At 42.0% G+C, this 22,691-nt stretch overlaps 1 protein-coding gene across 5 annotated transcripts in view; it reads right to left on the bottom strand.

The window, feature by feature from the left end:
• Positions 1-22,691, bottom strand: part of arap2 (ArfGAP with RhoGAP domain, ankyrin repeat and PH domain 2) — a 420,641-nt gene that overhangs the window by 5,577 nt on the left and 392,373 nt on the right. For all 5 annotated transcript variants that reach the window (XM_073064859.1, XM_073064858.1, XM_073064860.1 and 2 more), the window contains one exon: positions 9,619-9,738. In XM_073064859.1, the coding sequence (XP_072920960.1) occupies positions 9,619-9,738 (120 nt within the window). The remainder of the gene's footprint in view (positions 1-9,618; positions 9,739-22,691) is intronic.

Genomic DNA, 22,691 nt, shown 5'->3' with positions numbered 1-22,691 from the left:
TGCAACAGGAACGTTCTTGCACAGGCCCAAGGAGTTTGAAAAAGAAGCAAGTTTTCCAACAGGAGCTGTTGATTGTGCCACTGCGCAGATGTGACAGTAGTGTATCTGTGCAGGTCTGACAAAGAACTTGAAAAAGCAGCAAGTTTTTCAATGGGAGTTGTTGATTGGAGTACTGCGCAGATGTAACAGGTGTGTTCCCCGCAGGTCTGACAAAGATTTTTGATGGGAAACCCAGTATCTATAAAAGAGAGGTACACCCTGTCTTTGTTATATGCAACTTCAGACAATGCGGATTCACAGTTAAGTGTCGAACCTATTTCTACCAACTTCTCCTTATATGCGTCCAAAACTCACAGTTATGCAAGGATAGCTTGACTCTGCTTATGTGTTCCAATGCCAAAGGAGACTGTAATATGTCGCCTCTCTTAGTTTACCATTCACTAAACCCCCGTGCTCTAAAGGGTTTGAGTACTCTACACCCTAGTATGTCAACTTTCTACGATTTATTACATTGAATATTATCTTAAATTGATGAAATATAATACAAATGTTGTCTTGTGGTACTGCTTTTGTGTCGTATTGGTTTGAAAATGTGAATAAATTACAGATAAAACATATTTAGGAAGCCCTCCAGAACGCATCCCTATTTTCTCCATTTAAATAATTATTCACATTATGCATTTTCCATACTATTCGTCGACTGCGAGGAATGTATCTCCCGCATATAACGAGGATAGGGTGTATCGCCTAGCGGAGTAGTCATCCTGGGAGTGGTTGTTGTTGGGAGTAGTCTGAGGCAGAGTAGAAAAGCTTTGGCTCCATAGGGCTTCAACACGAAGGGCAGAGGCAGAGTAAATAGGAGAGGTTATTCTTTATTTCTTATTTAAATCTAGAGAGAATAGTGTTTATGTCCACACAGCCAGTATTCTGTTCTGGGTGTCAGATGTGGGATTTCCAGGAGACTTCCAGCCTCCCTGATGGCCACATCTGCACCAGGTGCATCGAGATGCAGCTCTTTAGAGACCATGTTAGGGAACTGGAGCCGCATTCGATGACCTTTGGCTTATTCGAGAAAGTGAAGTGTCTTTCGAGAAAGACAAGCTGTACCGTGTTTCGTAAACACAAAGTACGTTGCAGATGCTGGGGTCAAAGCAACAAATACAAGCTGGAGGAACTCAGCAGGTTGGGCAGCATCTGTGGAAAATGTCCTGATGAAGGGTCTCGGCCCGAAACATTGACTGCTTGTTTCCACAGATGCTGCCCAACCTGTTGAGTTCCTCCAGCTTGTTGTACGTGTTGCTGTACCGTGTTTGACTGTAGATTTTTGTGTGTGATTGTATTTTACTGATGTCTTAATGTGCTACATGTGTATGACTGTTGGTACTGTGTTTTGCACCTTGGCCCTGGAGTAGTGCTGTGTGCATTCATATAGCATGTTCGATCTACACTCATCAATTTGGCCCCATGTTACGTTTAACTCATCCCTCTGACTGCAATTTTGCTCCAGCATCTGTCTGCCCTTCCTCACAGTCTCTTTACACACTGCAACCAGTTGAATACCAACTGCCTCATCCTCAACCCTATCACTCTACTTCCCCTCACTGTGCCAAATATGTTTAAACCCCACCTGAGCCTGCTCGCAAGGATATTAGTTCTCCTTGAGTTCAGGCGTAACCGTTTTTTTTTCCACAGGTCATACCCCAGAAAAGATCCAAGTAATCCAGAAACCTGAAACCCTGCCCTCTGCACCAATTCAGCCATGCATTCATCTCCAAATCGCCCTCTTCTTACCCTCTTTGTCACGTGGCAAAGACAACAATAAAGAGATTACACGTTGGAGGTCTTGTTTTTTCTACTGAACTCCTGATACTCTCTCTTCAGGACCTGAACCCTTGTCGTGCCTATGTCATTGGTACCAATATGTACCATGACTTCTGGCTGTTTCCTCTCCTCTTTAGAATGCGGTATACCCCATCTGAGATATCCCTGACCCTGGCACCAAGGAAGCAACATACCATCCAGGTGTCTCTTTCATGTCCACAAAACTGCTCTCTGCTCCTTCAACACTACTGCAGTCCTCTTCTCTCCCTCTTCCCATCTGAGCTGCAGAGTCAGACTCAGTGGCAGGGATCCAGTCATTATGGCTTCCGCCTGGTAAAGAATACCCTGCACCATCTGCCTATTCCCTTTCCCTCTCCTGATGGTCACCCAGCTACCTGCCTCCTGCATCTTAGTGGTGCCCTCTTCAAACCAGGAGGACAAGCTAACGAGAGTGAAGGCAGCTCATCTCCGAAGATTAATTCATTTGCTGACACAATTCCTCATCATGTGAGGAAGGCAAGAGGGAAAGTGGGGTAATGTGGGTGACTTTGAAGGAAATCCTGGCTGTCAGGGAAGCTCTTATCCTCTTCTCAAGGAAAAAAAAAATGGTATTCAGAAAGGGAGTGAGAAAAAGCAAATAATATTGTGAAGTAATTTCAGGGAAGTATATTTAATAACCTGCGCTGTTGATTGCACTAAACAGACAGTCCCATTAAGAATTGCCTATTAAACCACAAATGATCTATCTTTCCCAAGTGTAATAGCACTGGTGCAAACTGATGTAGCTCCAGGCTTTAATTTCATTATCAGAACACGGGTAAAGCCTATCAACTGGTACTTCACACAAAATGCTGGAAGAAATCAGCATATCAGGCAGCATCTATGGAAATGAATAAACAGTCAATGTTTCAGGCATGATCATTCTTCAGGATTGGAAAGGAAGTGGGGAACAAGCCAGAATAAAAATGTGGGGGGTGGGGGGGGGGGGGAAGGAGTATAGTCAGAAGCTGATAGTTGAAGCCATGTGGGAGGGAAAGATAAACAGCTGGAAAGGAAGGAATCTGATAGGAAAGGGAAGTGGACCATGGGAGAAAGGGAAGAAGGAAGGAACCAAGGGCAGGTAATAGGCAGATAAAAAGAGGTAAGAGGCCAGAGTGGGAATAGAAGAAGAGGGGAGGGGGAAGCTTTCTTTTTACCGGAAGGAGAAATCGATGTTTATGCCATCAAGTTGGAGACTACCCAGACAGAATAGGAGGCTTTGCTCCTTCACCCCGAGAGTGGCCTCATCTTGGCACAAGAGGCAGCCACACACCGAACAGGTTGGAACAGGAATGGAAAATCGGAATTAAAATGGTCAGCTACAGGAAATTCTGCTTTTAGCGGATGGAGCAAAGGTGCTCGACAAAGCAGTCCCCCAATTTATGATGGGTTTCACCAGTGCAGAAGAGGCTACAACAGGAGAACTGAATACAATAGACAACCTGCTAATATTCACAAGTGAAGCACTGCCTCACCTGGAAGGACAGTTTGGGCGCTGAATGGAGGTGAAGGAGGTAAATGCCCAGGTAAATGCACTTCTTACGCTTGCAGGGATAAGTGCCAGGAGAGAGATTAGTGGGGAGGGACCGATGGACAAAGGAATCATGGAGGTAATGATCGTGGACAGTGCTGGGGAGGTAAAAATGCTTTTAGTGGTAGGAATCCTTCGGAGATGGCAGAAGTTCTACAGTGATGTGTTGGATGCGGAGGCTCATGTGGTGGTAGGTTAGGACAAGAGGATCTCTATCCCTGTTAAGGTGGTGGGAAGATGGTGTGAGTGTGGATGTCTGGGAAATAGAGGCGATCCCAGATAGAGAGCAGCATCAATGGTGGAGGTAAGGAAACATTGTTCTTTGAAGGAGGAGGACATCTCTGATGTCCTGGAAATGAAAGCCTTTTGAAGGAGGAGGATTTGTACTCGTTCATTTCCAACATGGCAGGTGCATATTGATGAGACAATCTCTATGCTTCAGAACAGTTTAGAATAGGCTAGTGGGAGGTGTTCAAGGAGAACGACATAGACCTTGAGAAATGTGCCTTATCAGTCACTGATGACATCTATAAGTTTGTAGACGCCATTGGTACTTTAAGAATGGTCATCTCATGGCCCTACCCGAAGCCCTGGCTGAATGCAGAGATGTGCTCCTACAAAAAGTCTGGAACACTGCCTTCAAATCTGGAGACAGAACAGCACTCAGTGTAGCCAGACAAGTTCTCTTCTTAGACATCAAAAGGGCAAAGACCATCTACACATAAAAAATGCACAAAACACCTGTCTGATAACAATGCCCAGTGTATTAACCTGGGCATCAAAGGCATTACTGACCATGCAAGGAAAAACAGTGTCGAATGTATCAGTGACTACCCCCTCCCTGATGCTCTAAACAACTTGTATTCTTGCTTCAAGGCATGCAACAACGCCAGCCATGAAAGCTACCCCTCTTTCAGGTGAGCAGCTGCAGACATGAGAAGGACTCTGCAGAGAATAAACCCCCATAAAGCTTCCAGGCCAGAGAACACCTCAGGCCAAGTACTCGGGGGGTGAGCACACCAGCTCACAGACATCTTCATGGACATTTTCAACACTTTACTCATCCAGACTTCTGTCCCCACGTGCTTCAAATCAGCCATCATCATTCCTGTACCAAAGAACTCTACACCATCAGAACTAAACGACTACCGCCCATGGCAATGACACCAATCATCATGAAGTACTTTGAATGGCTGGTAATGACACATCAAAAACTCCATTCCTGTCGCACTGGACACTCATCAATATGCTCACTCTCAGAACCGCTCTATGACAGATGCCATAGTATCTGTCATGCACCAGGCCCTGACACACCTAGAAAACAAGGACACTTACATCAGAATGCTGTGTCTGGATTTCAGTTTGGCACTAGCCACTACTGTGCCACAGACCTTGGTGAACAAACTCCTACTCCTCAGACTAAATACATCACTGGGCAACTGGATGTTGGACATTCTTAACCAAGAGACCTCAGGTAGTCAGGATGCGCAATCACTCCTCCCTGCCCATCCCCCTCAACTTGGGTGCCTCCCGCCCCAGGACTGTGTGCTGAGCCCACTGCTGTACATTCTGCTCACACACGACAGAGGTGGGGCTCATACCATCAATGATGAGATGGCCTACACAGAGCAGGTGGAAGAGTTCGAGGCCTGGTGCCAGGCAAATCTCGTCCTCAGTGACAACAAGATAAAGGAGATGGTTATTGGCTTCAGATGAACTTGCACAACTCACACACCTCTTTACATTAGCAACACATCAGTTTCAAACTCCTGAGAGTGCACATCTCACACAACCTCTCAAGATCCCAGAACAGACCCTACACAATCAAGAAAGCTCTCCAACACCTCTAGTTTCTGTGGAGGCTGAAGAGAGCTGGACTATACACTCCCGATCTTCTAGAGATGTGCAGTATCCTAGCATGATGCATCACTGCATGGTACAGAAAGTCTACTGCAGCAGATAGGAAGGCTGTACAATGGGTAGTCAAAACTGCCGAACTCATCACTAGCACAAGCCTACACGCTATCAAGGACATACCACAGAAAGGTAGGTGATCATGGGCTTTCCATCACCACCACTGTTCTTGGCAAATTTTTCTACAGAAGCGGTTTGCCATTGCCTTCTTCTGGGCAGTGTCTTTACGTGATGGCTGACCACGACCATTATCAATACTCTTCAGATCTGCCTGGCGTAAGTGGTCACATAAACAGGACTTATGATATGCACCAGTTGTTCATACGACCATCCAGCTGCTCCCATGGCTTCATGTGACTCTAATCGGGGGGCTCAGCAGGTACCACACCTTGTCCAAGGGAGACGTGCAGGCCACTGGAGGGACAGAGTGCCCTGCGCCGTCTTTGGAAGAGACATATCGCCAGCCAACAGCACATAGCCAATGCACAATTCGGAAAGATGCCGAGAAAAGGCAAGGAATATCATGAAGGATCCTAGGCACCCTGCTCATGAACTGTTCAGGTCCACTCCCACCTGGGAGGAGGCTACGTAACATTCATGCCATGACCACCAGACTCAAAAATGGTTAACTTCCCTAAGCAGTAAGGCTGATCAACACCGCCATCCATTAACCCACACCACCACTTTAGCATTTCCTGTCAGAAGCACCTTATGTGCAGAAAGACCTATGCCTAGTGTTACTTTCTGGATATGCAATCAATGTAAGTAAGCTATCTTATACATTTATATTTATTGTGTTATAAATTATTGTGTTCTTTAGCTTATTGTATATTTTTATGCTGCAACAGATCCAGAGTAATAATTATTTTGTTCTCCTTTAAATCTGTGTGTTGGAAATGACATTAAACAATCTTGATACTACCAAAGATAATGTGTGTGCCATTCTTGCCTGCTGTATTTGATATTTACAAGACAATTCAGTTCTCAGGAAAATAATGCAGCAGAGACTCATTTATTTTATTGATTCAGGTGATCAAACTATGGGCAATCTTTGCAACAACAAACAAAATAAGCAGAAGAGAAAATAATGATTCACTGCTAATTGTCTATAAACAATAAAATTTGTCAAGATAGTTTTGAGTAAATGACATCTTATAGCTAAGCAACACATCTTTAGCACAAAAGCTAACGATTATAAAGTACTGTATTTCAATACTACTCTCATAACAATCTGTTTTTGCACACAAGTTATTGCTCTCCTTTCATGAAAATAGAATATATACTCTGAGCAAGATTTATATCAAGTAAATTAATAGTGTTATTTTTTAAATTATTAAAATCAACAAAATTAATAAAATTTAAAATATTAAATTATGTATAATTTTTGCAATTTTAATCAAGTAAATAAAAGAGTCATTAACTAATTTAAAAGGTAAATTTCCATAAATTGGAACCTGTCTTTTTAAAGGAAACAATTCACTCTTATTAAGATTTAATTTATACCCGGAAAAATTACTAAATTGAGCCAACAATGATATAACTGCAGGAATGGATTTCTCAGGATCAGAAATAAATAATAATAAAACATCTGCATATAATGATATCTTATGTATATCCGTCCCACGATTAATGCCAAAAATGTTCTGTGATTCTCTGATAGCAATTGCCAAGGGTTCTAAAGCAATATCAAATAATAATAGACTAAGAGGACAGCCTTGTCTAGTACCCCGAAATAAACGAAAAAAGGGAGATCTTTGATTGTTAGTAAGCACCGAGGCTACTGGAGTATGATATATCAGTTTAATCCAGGAAATGAATGTCGGCCTAAAATTAAACTTCTCAAGCACAGTAAATAAGTATGGCCATTCAACTCTATCAAATGCTTTCTCCGCATCTAATGAAATGACACATTCTGAAGTGCTATGTAAACAATATTCAATAATCTCCTAACATTGAAAAAATAGCAATTTTTAATAAATCCAGTTTGATCTTCCGAGATAATTTGAGGTAATACCTTCTCCAGCCTGGATGTAAAACTATAAGGACTTATTTAAGGTTAATTTTTTACCCCTAATTGATCAGATTAAATGTCTGTTTACTAAATGGTCACCAGTATCTTTATCTCTGATAGGTTGGATTAATGCTATTAAGATGGTTATTTTACCCAAGTTTTTATATATATATTTCAAGCGGTACCAATTTTTATTCCGAAATCTTTTTTTGCTGATGTTGATTCAAAAATTTCCTCATATATATGGCAGAATAAAAATCCTAGATTAGGTAAAAAATATTTACAGAAGGCAAGGAAGGAAGGTGGATTGGCATTGCCTAATTTTAGATTTTATTATTGGACAGTTAATATCCGATATTTGTTCTGTTGGTTAAAGGAATGGGATTTATCTTTTAGCCCTCATTGGGTGAACCTGGAAATTAAATCTGTACAAGGATTTTCATTGGGTTCTATTTTAGGGTCTTCTCTTCCCTTTGCTCTTTCTAAATTGCAGAAACGAATTGACAATCCGATAGTTAAACATACTTTACGTATATGGTTTCAATTTCGGAAATTTTTTGGGTTGACTCAGTTTGTTTTAAATATTCCTATTGTATCCAATTGCTTTTTTTATCCTTCTATTATAGACCAAGCTTATTCAGTTTGGAAGACTAAAGGATTACTACAATTTTCCGATTTATTTTTGGATAATTGTTTTTATGTCTTTTGAACAATTATCTAATAAATATAATTTGCCTAGATTTCATTTTTTTTAGATATTTACAGATTAGGAATTTCTTAAATACTGTACTTCCTATCTTTCCAAATCTTGTGTCTTCAGGTATTTTGGAGAATTTGTTTGAACTAAATCCTTCTCAGAAAGGGCTAATATCAAAACTCTACAATATAATTATGAAGATACGTTTAGAGCTCTTCTATAAGATTAAAAATGATTGGGAAAGAGAACTTAACCTTACTATCCCTATTGAGAATTGGGATAAAATTCTTCAATTAGTTAATTCATCATCTATATGTGCTAAACATTCATTAATACAGTTTAAGGTTGTGCATAGGGCTCATATGTCCAAGGATAAATTGGCTCATTTTTATTCCTATATAAATCCTATTTGTGACAGATGTCATTCAGAGATAGTGTCTTTAACTCATATGTTTTGGTCTTGTTTGCTTTTGAAAAAATATTGGAAAGACATTTTTGATATTATTTCCACGGTATTGAACATTGATTTACAACCTCATCTTATTACTGCAATTTTTGGTTTACCAATGATGGACTCAGGCCATTTATCCTCTTCTGCTTGTCGAATGATTGCATTTCTTACATTAATGGCTAGAAGATCTATTTTGTTGAATTGGAAAGAAATTAATCCTCCTACCGTATTTCATTGGTTTTCTCAAACTATGTTATGTCTAACTTTAGAAAAATTAGAAGTGTTGTATTTGATACTTCTATTAAATTTGAAAAGATATGGAGACCATTTATTCAATATTTTCATATGATGTAATGTGACCCTGTTCCAAGCCTATTTGTTTTTCCAGTTTTGATTTTACACATGTTGAGAGGATCGGAGTTGACGACACTGATGATTTTGTATTTTTGTTAGATATTATAAACAGCCCTTTTTTTCATTTTTTCTTTTTCCCTTTTTTCTTTTTTCATTTTTTTCCTTATTTGTTATTAGATTGTTAGATTAGTTTTTCTTGCATATTTTTTTTTCTTTTTCTCTTTTCTGTTTTTTTTTAATACATATTATGATATACCTAGGTTTGCCTTGTTTATATGTTACTTGTATCATCCATGATTTGGGAAGACTCATTTATATTGTAACTATTGCTTTTATGTATTCTTTCATGTTCAGTTGAAATGTTTGTAATCCCATTATCTATGTATCAATCTTATTATGTTGATATTAATAATAATAATAAAAAGATTGAAAAAGAAAAGAAATTATGTATAATTTTTGAGATCATTCAGCTAATGATCAATGCACACTAGAGAATATTTAAAACATCATTAGACCATAAGTAAATCACAAAGGTTTCAAATTGTACAAACAATCATTAAGCAACTATTCAATGTTTCAGTATATGAAACACGACAAGCAATAGAACTTATTTAAGATGTGATGTCTTTTAGTGGCATCCTTATCCAAGATTCAGCCAAGTTCATGAATCTTAACAGAGAGTATGACTTTGCAAACAGTGGGAACATGTGATGACCTGGATTGGATCAATTGGCTTTGAATTAACATGACTAATCGATATGAATTGTGAGAAGGGGAACTTATTAAAGCAAACAACTTACTTGTATTAGTTCCATTTTCCTTCTTGGTTGGACTCTTGTACCCATAGCCCCTGGCTTTGCAGACATCATCACTGATGAATTGTGCAACTTTCCATCTGGAGGCCAAAGATCACCCTCATGCTGCAAAGCAAAAATAGTCACAGATGTAAAGACAATTATTCACTTTCTGAACCAAGTTCAGGTAGAATTACAAAGTCATTAGCTGTCATTTCCATCTCCAAATCAGAACATGTGAACAGTAAGTTGCATTTATAGAATGGTTTTATTAAAAACATAATCAGAATTTTAATGACAGAAGCATTATCGAGCTCAACATTGAGTAACAATTGGACAGATCACCAAAAACGTGCTCAAAGAGAGCTAGACGGAGGCAGAGTGATTTAGAAATCCAGGGGTTCTGGTTTTAGGAGGTGAAGGCAAGGCTAACAACAACACAGCTTTTATTTTTAGTAAGGCTGGTAATACAGAAAGAATTAAATCACAGGGTTGCAGAGTTGGAGATTATGGTGTGGGAATGGACAAGAATGAGTATGGATGGTTTGGGGAGCTGGGGTGAATTTGAAAATAACTAGCACTGTGTTGTTTTGTCACAGGAGAGGTTCTGTGTGCCAATGAAGACCCACTAAGCCCATCATTTGAAGAACCTGCTGGCTGTCATCTTCAGCCTGAAAATCCCTCAACCATGTTGGAAGGACATAAGAAATACATCAAAGCAAACTGCATCCCTGTGGGGAAAAAAAAAGTCTCTCGCATAGAGATACTTATCTAGAAGGACCCACAACCGCACAATTTCTGTTACTCCAGTCTTAGTCCCCAGTCTGATTGCACTACAAATATTCTACCCTCCTCCACCCCACACAGGAGTCTAACTCCTGAAGTTAAGATGATGAACAGGATTCCCACAGTCTATTATTTTGTCTATTCATGTTTTGGCAGTGAGGAGTAGGAGGGAAGCCACCCACAAAGAAGGGGGTGGGACTTCATTGCGCCCTGCTAGGCTCAATACCATTCTCCTCATGACCGTAAAGGCACAAATCTGACAGGCAAAGGCTATATAGAATCTGTCAGGTATTCTGACAAACAATGTTTCATTGTGACTATGACATCCTATTAATGGCTCTCTCATCAACTCCTCTGCTCTGACTTCACAAACTTATTTTCTGTGGAGCCTAATTGCCCAACCTTTATTGTGCTATCTTTGCAGAAATATCAGGAGAGGCCTCTGCTTTCTTCCTCCATAGAACATAGGAGGACAAACTAGATCAAAGGGGTGAAGAGAGGGATAATGATGGCAATGACCAAAGTGCTTTAAGAGGTTGGAGATGAAACATATCAACTCCTGCCTGAGGAACAATTTGGTTATGCAACAGCTGGAACATCTGTACATCATACATCATACATACATCAGGATGCTCTTCATTAACTACAGCTCTGCAAGCAATACAAAATTATGAGGGGTATAGATAGGGCAAATACAAGCCAGCTTTTTCCACTGAGGTTGGGTGGGACTAAATCAAAGGTCATGGGTTAAAGGTGAAAGATGAGAAGATTAAGGGCAACATGAGGGGAAAGTTCTTCACTCAAGAGTGTCGTGACAGTGTGGAATGAGCTGCCTGCATAAGTGGTGCATGCGAGCACAATTTCAAAGTTTAAGAGAAGTTTGGATAGGTACGTGGATAGTAGGGGTATGGAAGGCTATGATCCAGGTGCAGCTCAGTGCGAGTAGGTGGTTTAAATGGTCTTGGCATGGACTAGATGGGCTGAAGGGCCTATTTCTGTACTGTACTTCTCTATGACTCTATCATCCCCTCAAATCTAATCAATAAGTTCCAAGATCTAGGCCTCAATACCTCATTGTGCAACTGGATCCTCGATTTCCTCACTTCAAAGTTCAATGTTCAAAGTAAAAGTTATTATCAGAGAATATACATGCCACCACATACAACCCTGAGATTCTTTTTTCTGCGGGCATACCTACCAAATCTATAGAACAGTAACTGTAAACATCAGTAACTGTTAACTGTAAACAAACAGTGCAAATGCAGATATAAGTAAACAGCAATAAGTAATGAGCATGTAATAACAAAATAACAGAGTCATTAAATGAGTGAAGCTATTCCTTTTTGTTCAAGAGTATGATGGTTGAGGGGTAGTAACTGTTCTTGAACCTGGTAGTGCATATCCTGAGACACCTGTACTTCCACCTATTGGCAACAATGAGAAAAGAGCATGTCCTGGGCGGAGAGGATTTTTGATGATGGATGCTGCTTTTCTACAGCGACATTTCATGTAGGTGTGCTCAATGGTTGGGAGGGTTTTACCCCATGATGTGCTGGGCCAAATCCAGTACCTTTGGTAGAATTTTCCACTCAAAGGCATTAGTGTTCCCATAGCAGGTTGTAATGCAGCCAGTCAGTACACTTTCCACCACACATCTATAGAAATTTGCCCGGGTTTTTGATGACGTGCCAAACCTCTGCAGACTCCGGAGGAAGTAGAGGAGCTGTCATGCTTTCTTTGCAATTATACTTGTATGATGGGTCCAGGACAGGTCCTCCGAGACATTGGCACCCAGGAATTTAAAGTTACTGACCCTCCCCACCTTTGATCTCTGATGATAACTGGCTCATAGACCTCTAGTTTCCCACTCTGAAGTCTACAATCAGTTCCTTGGTCCCAGAAAGGATGTGTTGTCATTGGAGAGAGTCCAGAGGAGGTTCACGAAGATGATTGTGGGAATGAAGGGGTTAACTTACGAGGAGCATTTGGCTGTTTTGGGCCTGTACTGACTGGAATTCAGAAGAATGCCATTACAGAGAAGGCATGGCAGCATCTCTACTTTCTTAAAAAATTACACAGATTCGGCTTGTCATCTAAAAACTTGACACACTTCCGTAAATGCGCGATGGAAAGTATATTGATTGGTTGCATTGCAGCCTGGTATGGGGACACCAATGGCCCTTGAATGGAAATGAATGGGAAAAAATGACAAAAAGCAGTGGATACAATTCAGTACATCGTGGGTAAAGCCATTTTTGAGCACATTTATAAGCACTGCTGTTGCAGTTTTGAAAGCAACATCCATCATCAAGGACCCCCACCATCTAGGCCATGCTCTTGTTTCACTGCTGCCATCAAGAAGGAGCAACAGGAGCTTCAAGTCCCACATCATCAGGTTCAGGAAAAGTTATTACCCCTCATCTATCAGGCTCTTAAAACAGAGAGGATAACTTCACCCATCACAACACCGTGCAATCTATGGACTCACTTTTAAGGACTCTATAACTTCTGTTCTCGATATTTATTACATATTTTGTTACGTTTTTTATTTTCTTTTTGTATTTGAACAGTTTGTTGTCTTTTGCACATTAGTTTTTGCCTGTCTCTGTCATATGTGGTTTTTCATTGATTCTATTGTGCTTCTTTCCGGCAACAATGAACGCCGCTAGAAAATGAATTTCAGGGTGGTGCGTGGTGACGTACACAGTATGCACTTTCATAATAAATTTGCTTGGAACATTTTTTTTGAACTTTGCTATTCCACAGAATCACCTCAGTGACTAGCACTAAGAGAGATCAGCGAATTAGGCCAGATAAGTACCAGAGATTGTGAGGGTCATTTCAATAGAAGGTGCAGGTAACTAGGAGTACAGATCATTGGGCAAACCCACAAATCTGTTCTGGAGGACTGAGATGAAGACCAAGATTGGGACTAAGATGCACAATGAAATGCTTTCAGGCTTCCCTATTTGAATGCATTTGTCAAAGAGCAAGGAGACCAGACCTACTTTTCTCCAAAGGGCGATGGGTATTGCATATTTGAAACCAACTATTTTCCACAAAGTCAGAGATAGAGCATGTTATCTTATTGCCATCCTACACAAATAGAGATGTCATCCACATGCAGGTATCTCAACAAGAGCAGTGACAGGGTATCTGGGATTTCATCTCTCTCCTGCTGGATCAGCGATATGCTCCTGCTCCGGCACTCAACTCCACACCCTCCATTATGAGCTCAGATTGCAAAGAGAAGTGACTCACATACCCTTTGAATCCATATACGTGTCCTTGTTGACCAACGGAAAGCTCTTGTTGAGTGAACCATGTTTCAGATTGCTGCCCCAGGCTAGGTAGAGGAGTGGTTGGGAAAGACAGGCTGTCGGAAATGCAGGAGTGTGCTGCCTGGGCAGCTGTGGGGAATCTCCACACGGTTAATTCTCCCTACAGCGTTGAACAGTGTCAATGCCTTGACCCTCCCGAGCTCCAGCCATGTAAGATAACTGGACTGAGCTCCAGCTCTGGAGCTTGAAACAACAGTAAAGTGATCTGAGTGCCACAAACATTGGCACCCCAGATTTTAACCAGTCCCTTGAGAGGCTGCCTGTGTGGGCACTGTGCTATACTCCACATGCAGTGGGATTTGGTGTTTCTGAAGATGGTCATGCCTTTGCCTCGACCCTAAGATCTCTGACACTTCCTAATTGTTGGCCACCATAATGGCATTGGCATAGCAGACCAATGATGGAGTGTCACCAGCTCTTCTATTTCTAAGTTACGAAAGGCTGAAAAAAGCAGTCTTTGCTTGTTAGAGCACTCAGTGTACTCTGGAAGGCTGAATTCATTTGTGAAGCTGTTGGATATCTTGATATCAACAGAGAATTCTAAGCAACATGGTCAGCAACAAATCTGTGTGATGTGTTCTTAGTTCAAGCGAGATTACTTGACAACAGACGTCATGTGTAGCTTTGGGCACTAATTTATATTGGTATGGATGGGAATGGGTTTTGTAGGAGTAATGACATCATTTGTCACGGACAGGGAAAGATCAGGCACATTCATGTGCACTGCAAGGATAAGTGCCCAGGCTTATTTCACATGAAAGTAATCTGCAGCACGACTTACTTCAGGTAATACCAATTTTGAATCAACTAACATTTGAAAAACAAATTACACTTTCCAGCCCAGTGTACTTCAGCTTTCTGAAACAAGACTTGAAAATTAATTAAAACCAGATTGGATCTCAGCCAATTTCTCTGGCTCCACTGCTGCATTCTGTTGATTAAGAGCATCTGTGGAAAACCTACTCCACCTATTTAATCAAAAAACATTGAATCCGAATGATCCACGTTTTAATCAAAATAAAGAATATTCTTAATTAATATTCTTAAAGAATATTATCTTCTCCTCTTATATTAGCAGCAGATCCACTTACACAATAAGACACTTAAATAACCATTAAAGTGCCCTGTAAGACAAGCAACCAGAGGCATGGATTAAAGATGTGGAGAAGAGCTCATATCCCATCATGGCAGATGGTAATATAAAATTCAATTCATTAAATAAATACATAATGAAACAATATCAATAAAGATGACCATGAAATCACTAAACTGCTATAAATACCCATGTGGCCATAAATGTCCTTTTGAGAAGGCAACCCCACATCCATAGTCAGTAACCAGCGTGATTCCAGAGAAGCGATCCAGCTTTCTGAAACGCCTTGGCAAACTACAGTCATATCAAACTTCAATGAAAGAACAATAAAACCAGTTGAATGGCTGACATTTTCCTAAACAGAAAATATGATGAAACTTCCCCAGTACAGTTGACCCTTTAATTTCATCCCCAGGAACATTTCGGTGATCTGTGCCAGAAGTGGATCAGCTGACCCATAGATTGCATCAGATCATTACTTTCCCAGAGACAAGTTAGAACATTTGGGCTAATATCCAGAACCTTTCAATCCAGTCTCCGTCAAAAACTGAACCAATGGCAGGACAGACTCAATAGAAATAGTGCGACAATAGTGCACACTCTAGGCCAGTATCCTCTGGATGTAATGAAATCTCTTAACATGACAAGAAACCATCTGTTGATAACCACCCACTGCCCCCCTCCAATTCCTGAATTAATGCCCTTCTATGTTAAACAGCACTTGAAAGAAGCACATAGGACAAGGGGTTTTGAGGTCCAGTGCCTGGAATGGCATAGACATTCCATTACTCACCACAATGGACAAGCCTGAATGATAGTTGCCACACTGGCTTGCAGCAGGTAGCAGAAGAACCAAGTCCAGAGGGCAAAATAGAAAATACTTGGCTTTGTACCAATCTACACTCAAGTGGTCACTTATTAGGTACAGCTGTACACATGCTTGCTATCGCAAATATCAGATCAGTCAATCATGTGGCTGCAACATAATGTATAAAAGCATGCAGACATGGTCAAGAGATTCAGTTGTTATTGAGACCAAACATATGGTTGTTTGGTCAGACTGGATGGATCTCAGAAACTGCTGATCACCTGGGATTTTCATGCACAATTTACAGAGAATGTGCAAAAAACAATAAGTATCCAGTGAGCACCAGTTCTGTGGGCAAAAATGCCCTGTTACTGAGAGATGTCAGAGGAGAATAGCCAGACTGGTTCAAGCTAAGAAGAAGGCAATGATAACTCAAATAACCATGTGTTACAACAGTGGTGTGCAGAAAAGCATCTCTAAATGCACAACATATCAAACTATGAAATGGATTGGCTGCAGCAGCAGACCACAAACATACACTTTGTGGCCACTTTAGTAGGTCCAGGAGGTGTCCTTGTTGCAAATGCACCCCTCCAGAGTGCCATTGCTGGAGTAATCACTGCTGATTCCTCCCAGATCAAAGTCTTTCACATTGAGGCACCCTAGAACAACACGTGGCAACACTACCACGCCAGATTGAAAACATCCAGAACAGATCTAGGATGACCACTTTTGAGCTTGCATGAGATGCCATGTACTGCTAGACACCGTGGGAATACATTCCACCATAATCTCTAACCTCATGATGCCACAGCATTCACAATTAAAGGCAGGCCAATCCACTCCTGTGATTGCCACCTTCAGAAATGTTAGGCTCATGATAATGGCTGTTTCAGAATAACTGATGTTCAATCTTTTGATTGGAAATTTGGTGCACACCTAACAGATTTGTCACAATACACAACCCATCACACCCATCAGATTTGTTGCAATATTGCAGCAAATATAAATAATATTTATATGATGCCTCCAGGACAGGTCCGCTGAGATAGTGACACCCAGGAATTTAAAGTTACTGACCCTCTCAACCTCTGATGATGATGATGATGATGATGATGATTATTATTGCTTTATTGTCGCCAAACAACTGATACTAGAGCATACAATCATCCCAGCATTAAGCAAGCGAATTGCAACATCTGCTCAAAGACCTCAAGTTGCATGGTGATTCTAGGCCCGAGTTAGGAGGTAAAGGAGAGGGCAAAGTCCTTCCAGTTTAATTTACAGTTTTCAATTATTTTTGTATGCAAAAAGATGGTAGTTATTTTTGCTCCAAAACTTACTTTGATTATAAGAATAGTTTAAAATATATAACATTGAGGCTTGACAGAAGGTGAAACCCTTGCTCCAGGCATGTCTAGTGACAAAGCCTGTCATTGGTATCTGAGGAGTCAGGCCTTTGCACTGCCTGATGTGTAGTCTGGACTTCAGTGCAGAGGGGTAGAGAGAACGGCCCTTTGCCTCCACCTCTGGTGTCGGCAAGAACCACGCTCAAGATTTCTGGGCTTCCTGCTCCTGAGGAAGAAATGATTGGGCCCATTGGTTATTGCAACGGCAATGGGGCCTCTAATATCTCGGTTGCAAATTTGAAGATGTTCCCCAGAACTACCTGCACACCCACCAAACTGCTTCTGTGCCACCCCTGCACTTGTAGTAACTGGCAAAGCAAAAAATTATCCAGCTCTGTCATTCCATAAAAGCATAAAAACTCACACTAGCCAATTAGTACATCTATTTTCAGGGAAGTGAAAGGCGGCATTTGCAGGAATCCTGTCAAGCCACTTGCTATTATCATTGAAACTAGAAAAACATTTGGGTTTGAGCTGGATTGTGCACAGCAATACTTCTCTCACACAATTACCAGGCAATGATCAGGAAAATATATAATTACTTTCCTTTGAATTCAACATGATTATCATCTCTGTGTTTCTCACCCTTTACATCTGAGATCACTACTGACATGACACACAATTGAACCAGCCAAGAGAAACAAAAAAACATTAATTCATTGTTTCTCTCCTCTCAACTAAAGCTCAAAGTTCAAAGTAAAAATTATTATCAAAGTACATACATGTTTCAATATACAACCCCTGAGATTCTTTTCCTGCGGGCATACTGAGCAAATCTATAGAACAGAAACTATAAACTGTAAACATCAGGAACTGTAAACTGTAAACAAACTGTGCCAATTCAGATATAAATGAATAGCAATAAATAATGAGCATGAAGTAACAATATAACAGAGCCCTTAAAAGAGTGTGGCTATCCCTTTTTTTCCCAAGAGCCTGATGGCTGAGGGGTAGTAACTATTCTTGAACCTGGGGTGTGAGCCCTGACACACCTGCACCTTCTACTGATGGCAGCAACGAGAAAACAGCCTGGCTTGGGTGGTGAAGATCTTTGATGATGGATGCTGCTTTTCTACAGATAATTTTTATGTAGATGTTTTCAATGGTTAGGAGTGTTTTACCCATGACGTACATGTCCAAATCCACTACATTTTGTAGCATTTTCCGCCCAAAGGCATTGGTGTTCCTGTACAAGGCCATAATGCAGCCAGTCAGTCAGCACACCATCTATCACACATCTACAGAAGTCTGCCAAAGTTTTCGTAGAATGCCAAAGTTTTGCAAACTCCTGAGGAAGTAGAGGCACTCCTGTGCTTTCCTCGCAATAATATTTATATGATGCCTCCAGGACAGGTCTGCTGAGATAGTGACACCCAGGAATTTAAAGTTACTGACCCTCTCAACCTCTGATGATGATGATGATGATGATGATGATGATGATGACGATGATTATTATTATTGCTTTATTGTCACCAAACAACTGATACTAGAGCATACAATCATCACAGTGATATTTGATTCTGTGCTTCATGCTCCCAGGAGTACAAATCGATAGCAAATATAATAAAAATTTTAATTATAAATCATAAATAGAAAATAGAAAAGGGGAAGTAAGGTAGTGCAAAAAAACCGAGAGTCAGGTCCGGATATTTGGAAGGTACGGCCCAGATCCGGGTCAGGATCCGTTCAGCAGTCTTATCACAGTTGGAAAGTAGCTGTTCCCAAATCTGGCCGTATGAGTCTTCAAGCTCCTGAACCTTCTCCCAGAGGGAAGAGGGGCAAAAAGTGTGTTGGCTGGGTGGGTCGTGTCCTTGATTATCCTGGCAGCACTGCTCCGACAGCGTGCGGTATAAAGTGAATCCAAGGACGGAAGATTACTGGCTCATGGACCTCTGGTTTCCCTCTCCTGAAGTCTACAACCAGCTCCTTGGTCTTATTGATATTGAGTGAGGGGTTGTTGCTATTGCACCACTCAGCTAAGTTACAATGTCCCTCCTGTCTGCTGATTCATCACCACCTTTGATACAGGCCTCAACAGTGGAGTCATCAGCATCCTTGTATATGGTGTTGGAGCTGTACTTAACCACACAGTCATAGGTGTAAAGCAAGTAGAGCAGGGGTCTAAGTACACATCCCGGCGGTGCTCCTGTGCTGATGGACATTGTGGAGGAGATGATTTTGTCAATCTGAACTGACTGGGATCTACATATGAGCAAATTCAGGATCCAACTGCACAAGGGGGTATTGAGACCCAGGTTTTGGAGTTTACTGATTAGTTTGGAGGGGATGATTGTGTTAAATGCTGAGATATAATTGATAAAGAGTATGCTGATGTATGCACTTTTACTGTCAAGATATTCCAGGGTTGTGTGAAGAGCCAACTAGATAGCATCTGCTGTAGATCTGTTGCTTCAGTCGGCAAATTGGAGTGGATCCATTCAGACAGGAGCTGATATGCTTCAACACCAGTCTCTCAAAACACTCCATCACTGTGGAACTACGGACCACTGAGCGATAACTATTTAGACAGGTTACCGCTCTTTTCTTGGGCATTGGTACGATTGAAGCCTGCTTGAAGCAGGTGGGTGCCACACACTGTCGGTGTGAGAGGTTGAAGATATCCGTGAACACATCAGCCACTCATCGACACAGGTCTTCAGTACTCAGCTAGGTACTCTGTCCGGACCGATACTTTCCTTAGGTACACTCTCTAGAAGGCAACCTGCACTTCATGTTCAGATACTGAAACCAAAGGATCACTGGGGGACATGAGGGTGTGCGATCCTTCCTTCCTGTTCTGGTGGTCAAAGTGAGCATAGGAGACATTGAGCTCATCTGGAAGCAAAGCACTGCTGTCCCATGTTGCAAGATTTTGCTTTGTAGGAAGGCTATGGCATTCAAACCCTGCCACAGTTCAATTTATTGAATTTATTTAAATCTGACATCCATCCCACCACGTAAGGGAGTAAAAATCTTTGTGTTATGACTCCATCACAATGTACAGACAGGTGAATTTACAAGTCTAGAAATAAACTGCCCCATTGCCTGTTGGTTCAGGATTTAATGCTGCAGTACCGTTTGTCAGACAGAAGCAGCTGAAGCAGTTTATGGTTGGGGTAACTGGTGTCCCTCATGCCCTTCCAGCCCTTCTTTATGCACCTGCTGCTGTAAATGTCCTCAGTGGAGGGAAGTTCCCAGCCATCAATGTTGGTGCAGTTCCCATAACAATCGGTGATACAGCCAGTCAGGATGCTCTCAATGGTGCCCTTAGAGTAGATCTTGAGGATTTGGGGGCTCATGCCAAACTTTTTCAGTCACCTGAGGTGGAAGAGATGCTGTTGTACGCTTTTTCCTACGCAGCCCAGCCCAGGTGAGAACTTGAAACTACTCACCCTCTTAACTGCAGTCCCATTGATGCTGATTAGGGCGAGCCTGTCTCCATTCCTCCTGTAATCCACAATCAGCTCTTCTGATTTTTGGACATTGAGGGAGAGGCTGTTACCTTGGCACCCCTGTATCAGGGTGTTAACTTCTCCTCTGTAGGCTTTCTCATTACTGCTAGAAATAAGGCCGATCAATGTCGTGTCATCTGCAAATCTGGTCAGCACATTGGAGCTGTGTGTGGCAGCACAGTTATGGGTGTAAAGGGAATAGAGAAGAGGACTCAGGACACAACTCTGGGAGTCACCTGTGTTCTGTGTTAAGGGTCAGAGGGGCAGAGGTGAGGCGGCCCATCCCTAATACCCGTCAGGGATCCAATAGGAAATCTAGGATCCAGCTGCAAAGGGTGGGTGCAGGCCAAAGTCTCTGAGCTTCATGTTAAGTCTGGAGGGAATTATGATGTTCAGTGTTGAACTGTAGTCCAGGAACAGCATTCTGATATATGCACCCTCTGTTCCAGGTGAGTGAAGACGATGTGTAGTGCTATGGCTGTGGTGTCATTGGTAGACTGGTTCCGCAGGGGGCGAATTGTAGGGGGCCCGGTGTGGGTGGTAGCATGCTGGAGATGTAGTCTTTAACAAGGCTCTCAAAGCATTTGCTTATAATTGAGGTGAGTGCGACAGGGTGCCAATTGTTCAGGCATGCTATCTTGGTTTTCTTAGATACAGCGACAACGATGGACAATTTGAAACAGGAGGGCACTACACACTGGGAGAGGGAGAGATTAAAAATGTCTGTAAACAAACCAGCCAGCTGTTCCACTTGGAGGACCCGCCCTGGGATGCTGTCAGGCCCCACTGCCTTGTGGCTGTGACACGTTGGAATATTCTCGCACCTCAGCCATAGAGATAACCAAGGAGCAGGTCTTATCGGTGGCTCACTGCTGGGTTCAGTCTTATCAACCTCAAATCAAGCATAAAAAAACATCCAGCGCGCCTGGGAGCGAGGTGGCAATCTTGGCTGTACTGCTGCATTTCCTCTTGAAGTCGACGATGATGTGCAGTACTTGCTATATGCTGCGTGTGTCACTGTCGCAGAGTTGTGACAGGATTTCATCACTGTGTTGCCGTTTAGCCACCTTGATGGCTCTATGTAAATCATAATGGCATCTCTTGAGCTCCAGTTGGTCTCTGGAGGCGAAGGCTTTACCCCTTGTGCTGAGAACAACGTGCAGTGAATTGTTTATCCAAGGCTTCTGGTTTGGGTAGACCTGGACCAATTTTTGGGGAACACTGTCTTCAATGCCCTTCTGAATGAAGCTTGTGACCACACCATGTATTCGAAGACGTTCTCAGCTCGTAATACCTTCCAACTGACACTATCAAAGCAGTCTTGTGTAACAACCTGGGAAAGGTTTCCCTGCTAATATAATGGTTCTCCGTAGCGCAGTGTTTGGGTTATGACTAGAGATAACGGGAGCTTTGGAATGTGCACTGGCCAATCAGGGATGTTTTCTTTCTTGTGTGCCCAAGTGAAGGTTTTGCGGTCTTTTGTTTGGTGGAAGATGGAGAGAGAAGATGCCAGAACGGGGAAGTCATAGTCTGCAGAACTGAGCGGACTTGGAATGGGGTCGGGAATCGACAATGCCCGAGGGAAATCGATGGAGGATGAACAGATGGGAAAACAGAGAGCTCCACATTGCGCATTAGACTAGTTCATGAAAATTGGCCCTTTTTCTTTTCTGTTTTCTTTATTAACACTGGGTTGCAGGTCATGTTGTTGTACTGTTCGTTTTAAAACTGGTATCTGAAGCATTTACCCTTGACACCATTCGGGGAACTGAAGATCTGGGATCTTAGTGCTGGTGATTATTCATACAACGGTTGTCAGTGAAGCTGGAGTTCTTGGAGGCTGATGTGGGAGTGTCTGAGGTCCTTGATACAGTGGTTCTGGTTTGTCCGGACCCTGTTGAGAAGGGCAGTGTTTCAATTCTGGTGGGGACCAACACCCCTCTTGTAAGGAGGCTCATGGGGGCCTGCAAGAAGGCTGGTGAAAGTTTTCTGGGAACATTGTCCTTGCATCTGCTGTTTTGAGCTGCTTTTGAGGAAGTGCGTGGCTGCATTGGGCCAGATACCGAATTTAGACGAGGGACTGTGCGGTTCTAGGCCAATGGTAGTATGGCCTGGGGAAGTAGCAAGAGTGATGGGGACACCTGAATTTCCTGGAGTGCCTTAGGGCAAAGCCCTCTTAGCCGACACTCC

The sequence above is a fragment of the Hemitrygon akajei genome, chromosome 13 (assembly GCF_048418815.1).
Source record: "Hemitrygon akajei chromosome 13, sHemAka1.3, whole genome shotgun sequence".
Taxonomy (NCBI): domain Eukaryota; kingdom Metazoa; phylum Chordata; class Chondrichthyes; order Myliobatiformes; family Dasyatidae; genus Hemitrygon; species Hemitrygon akajei.
This window is presented reverse-complemented; position numbering and strand designations above follow the sequence as displayed.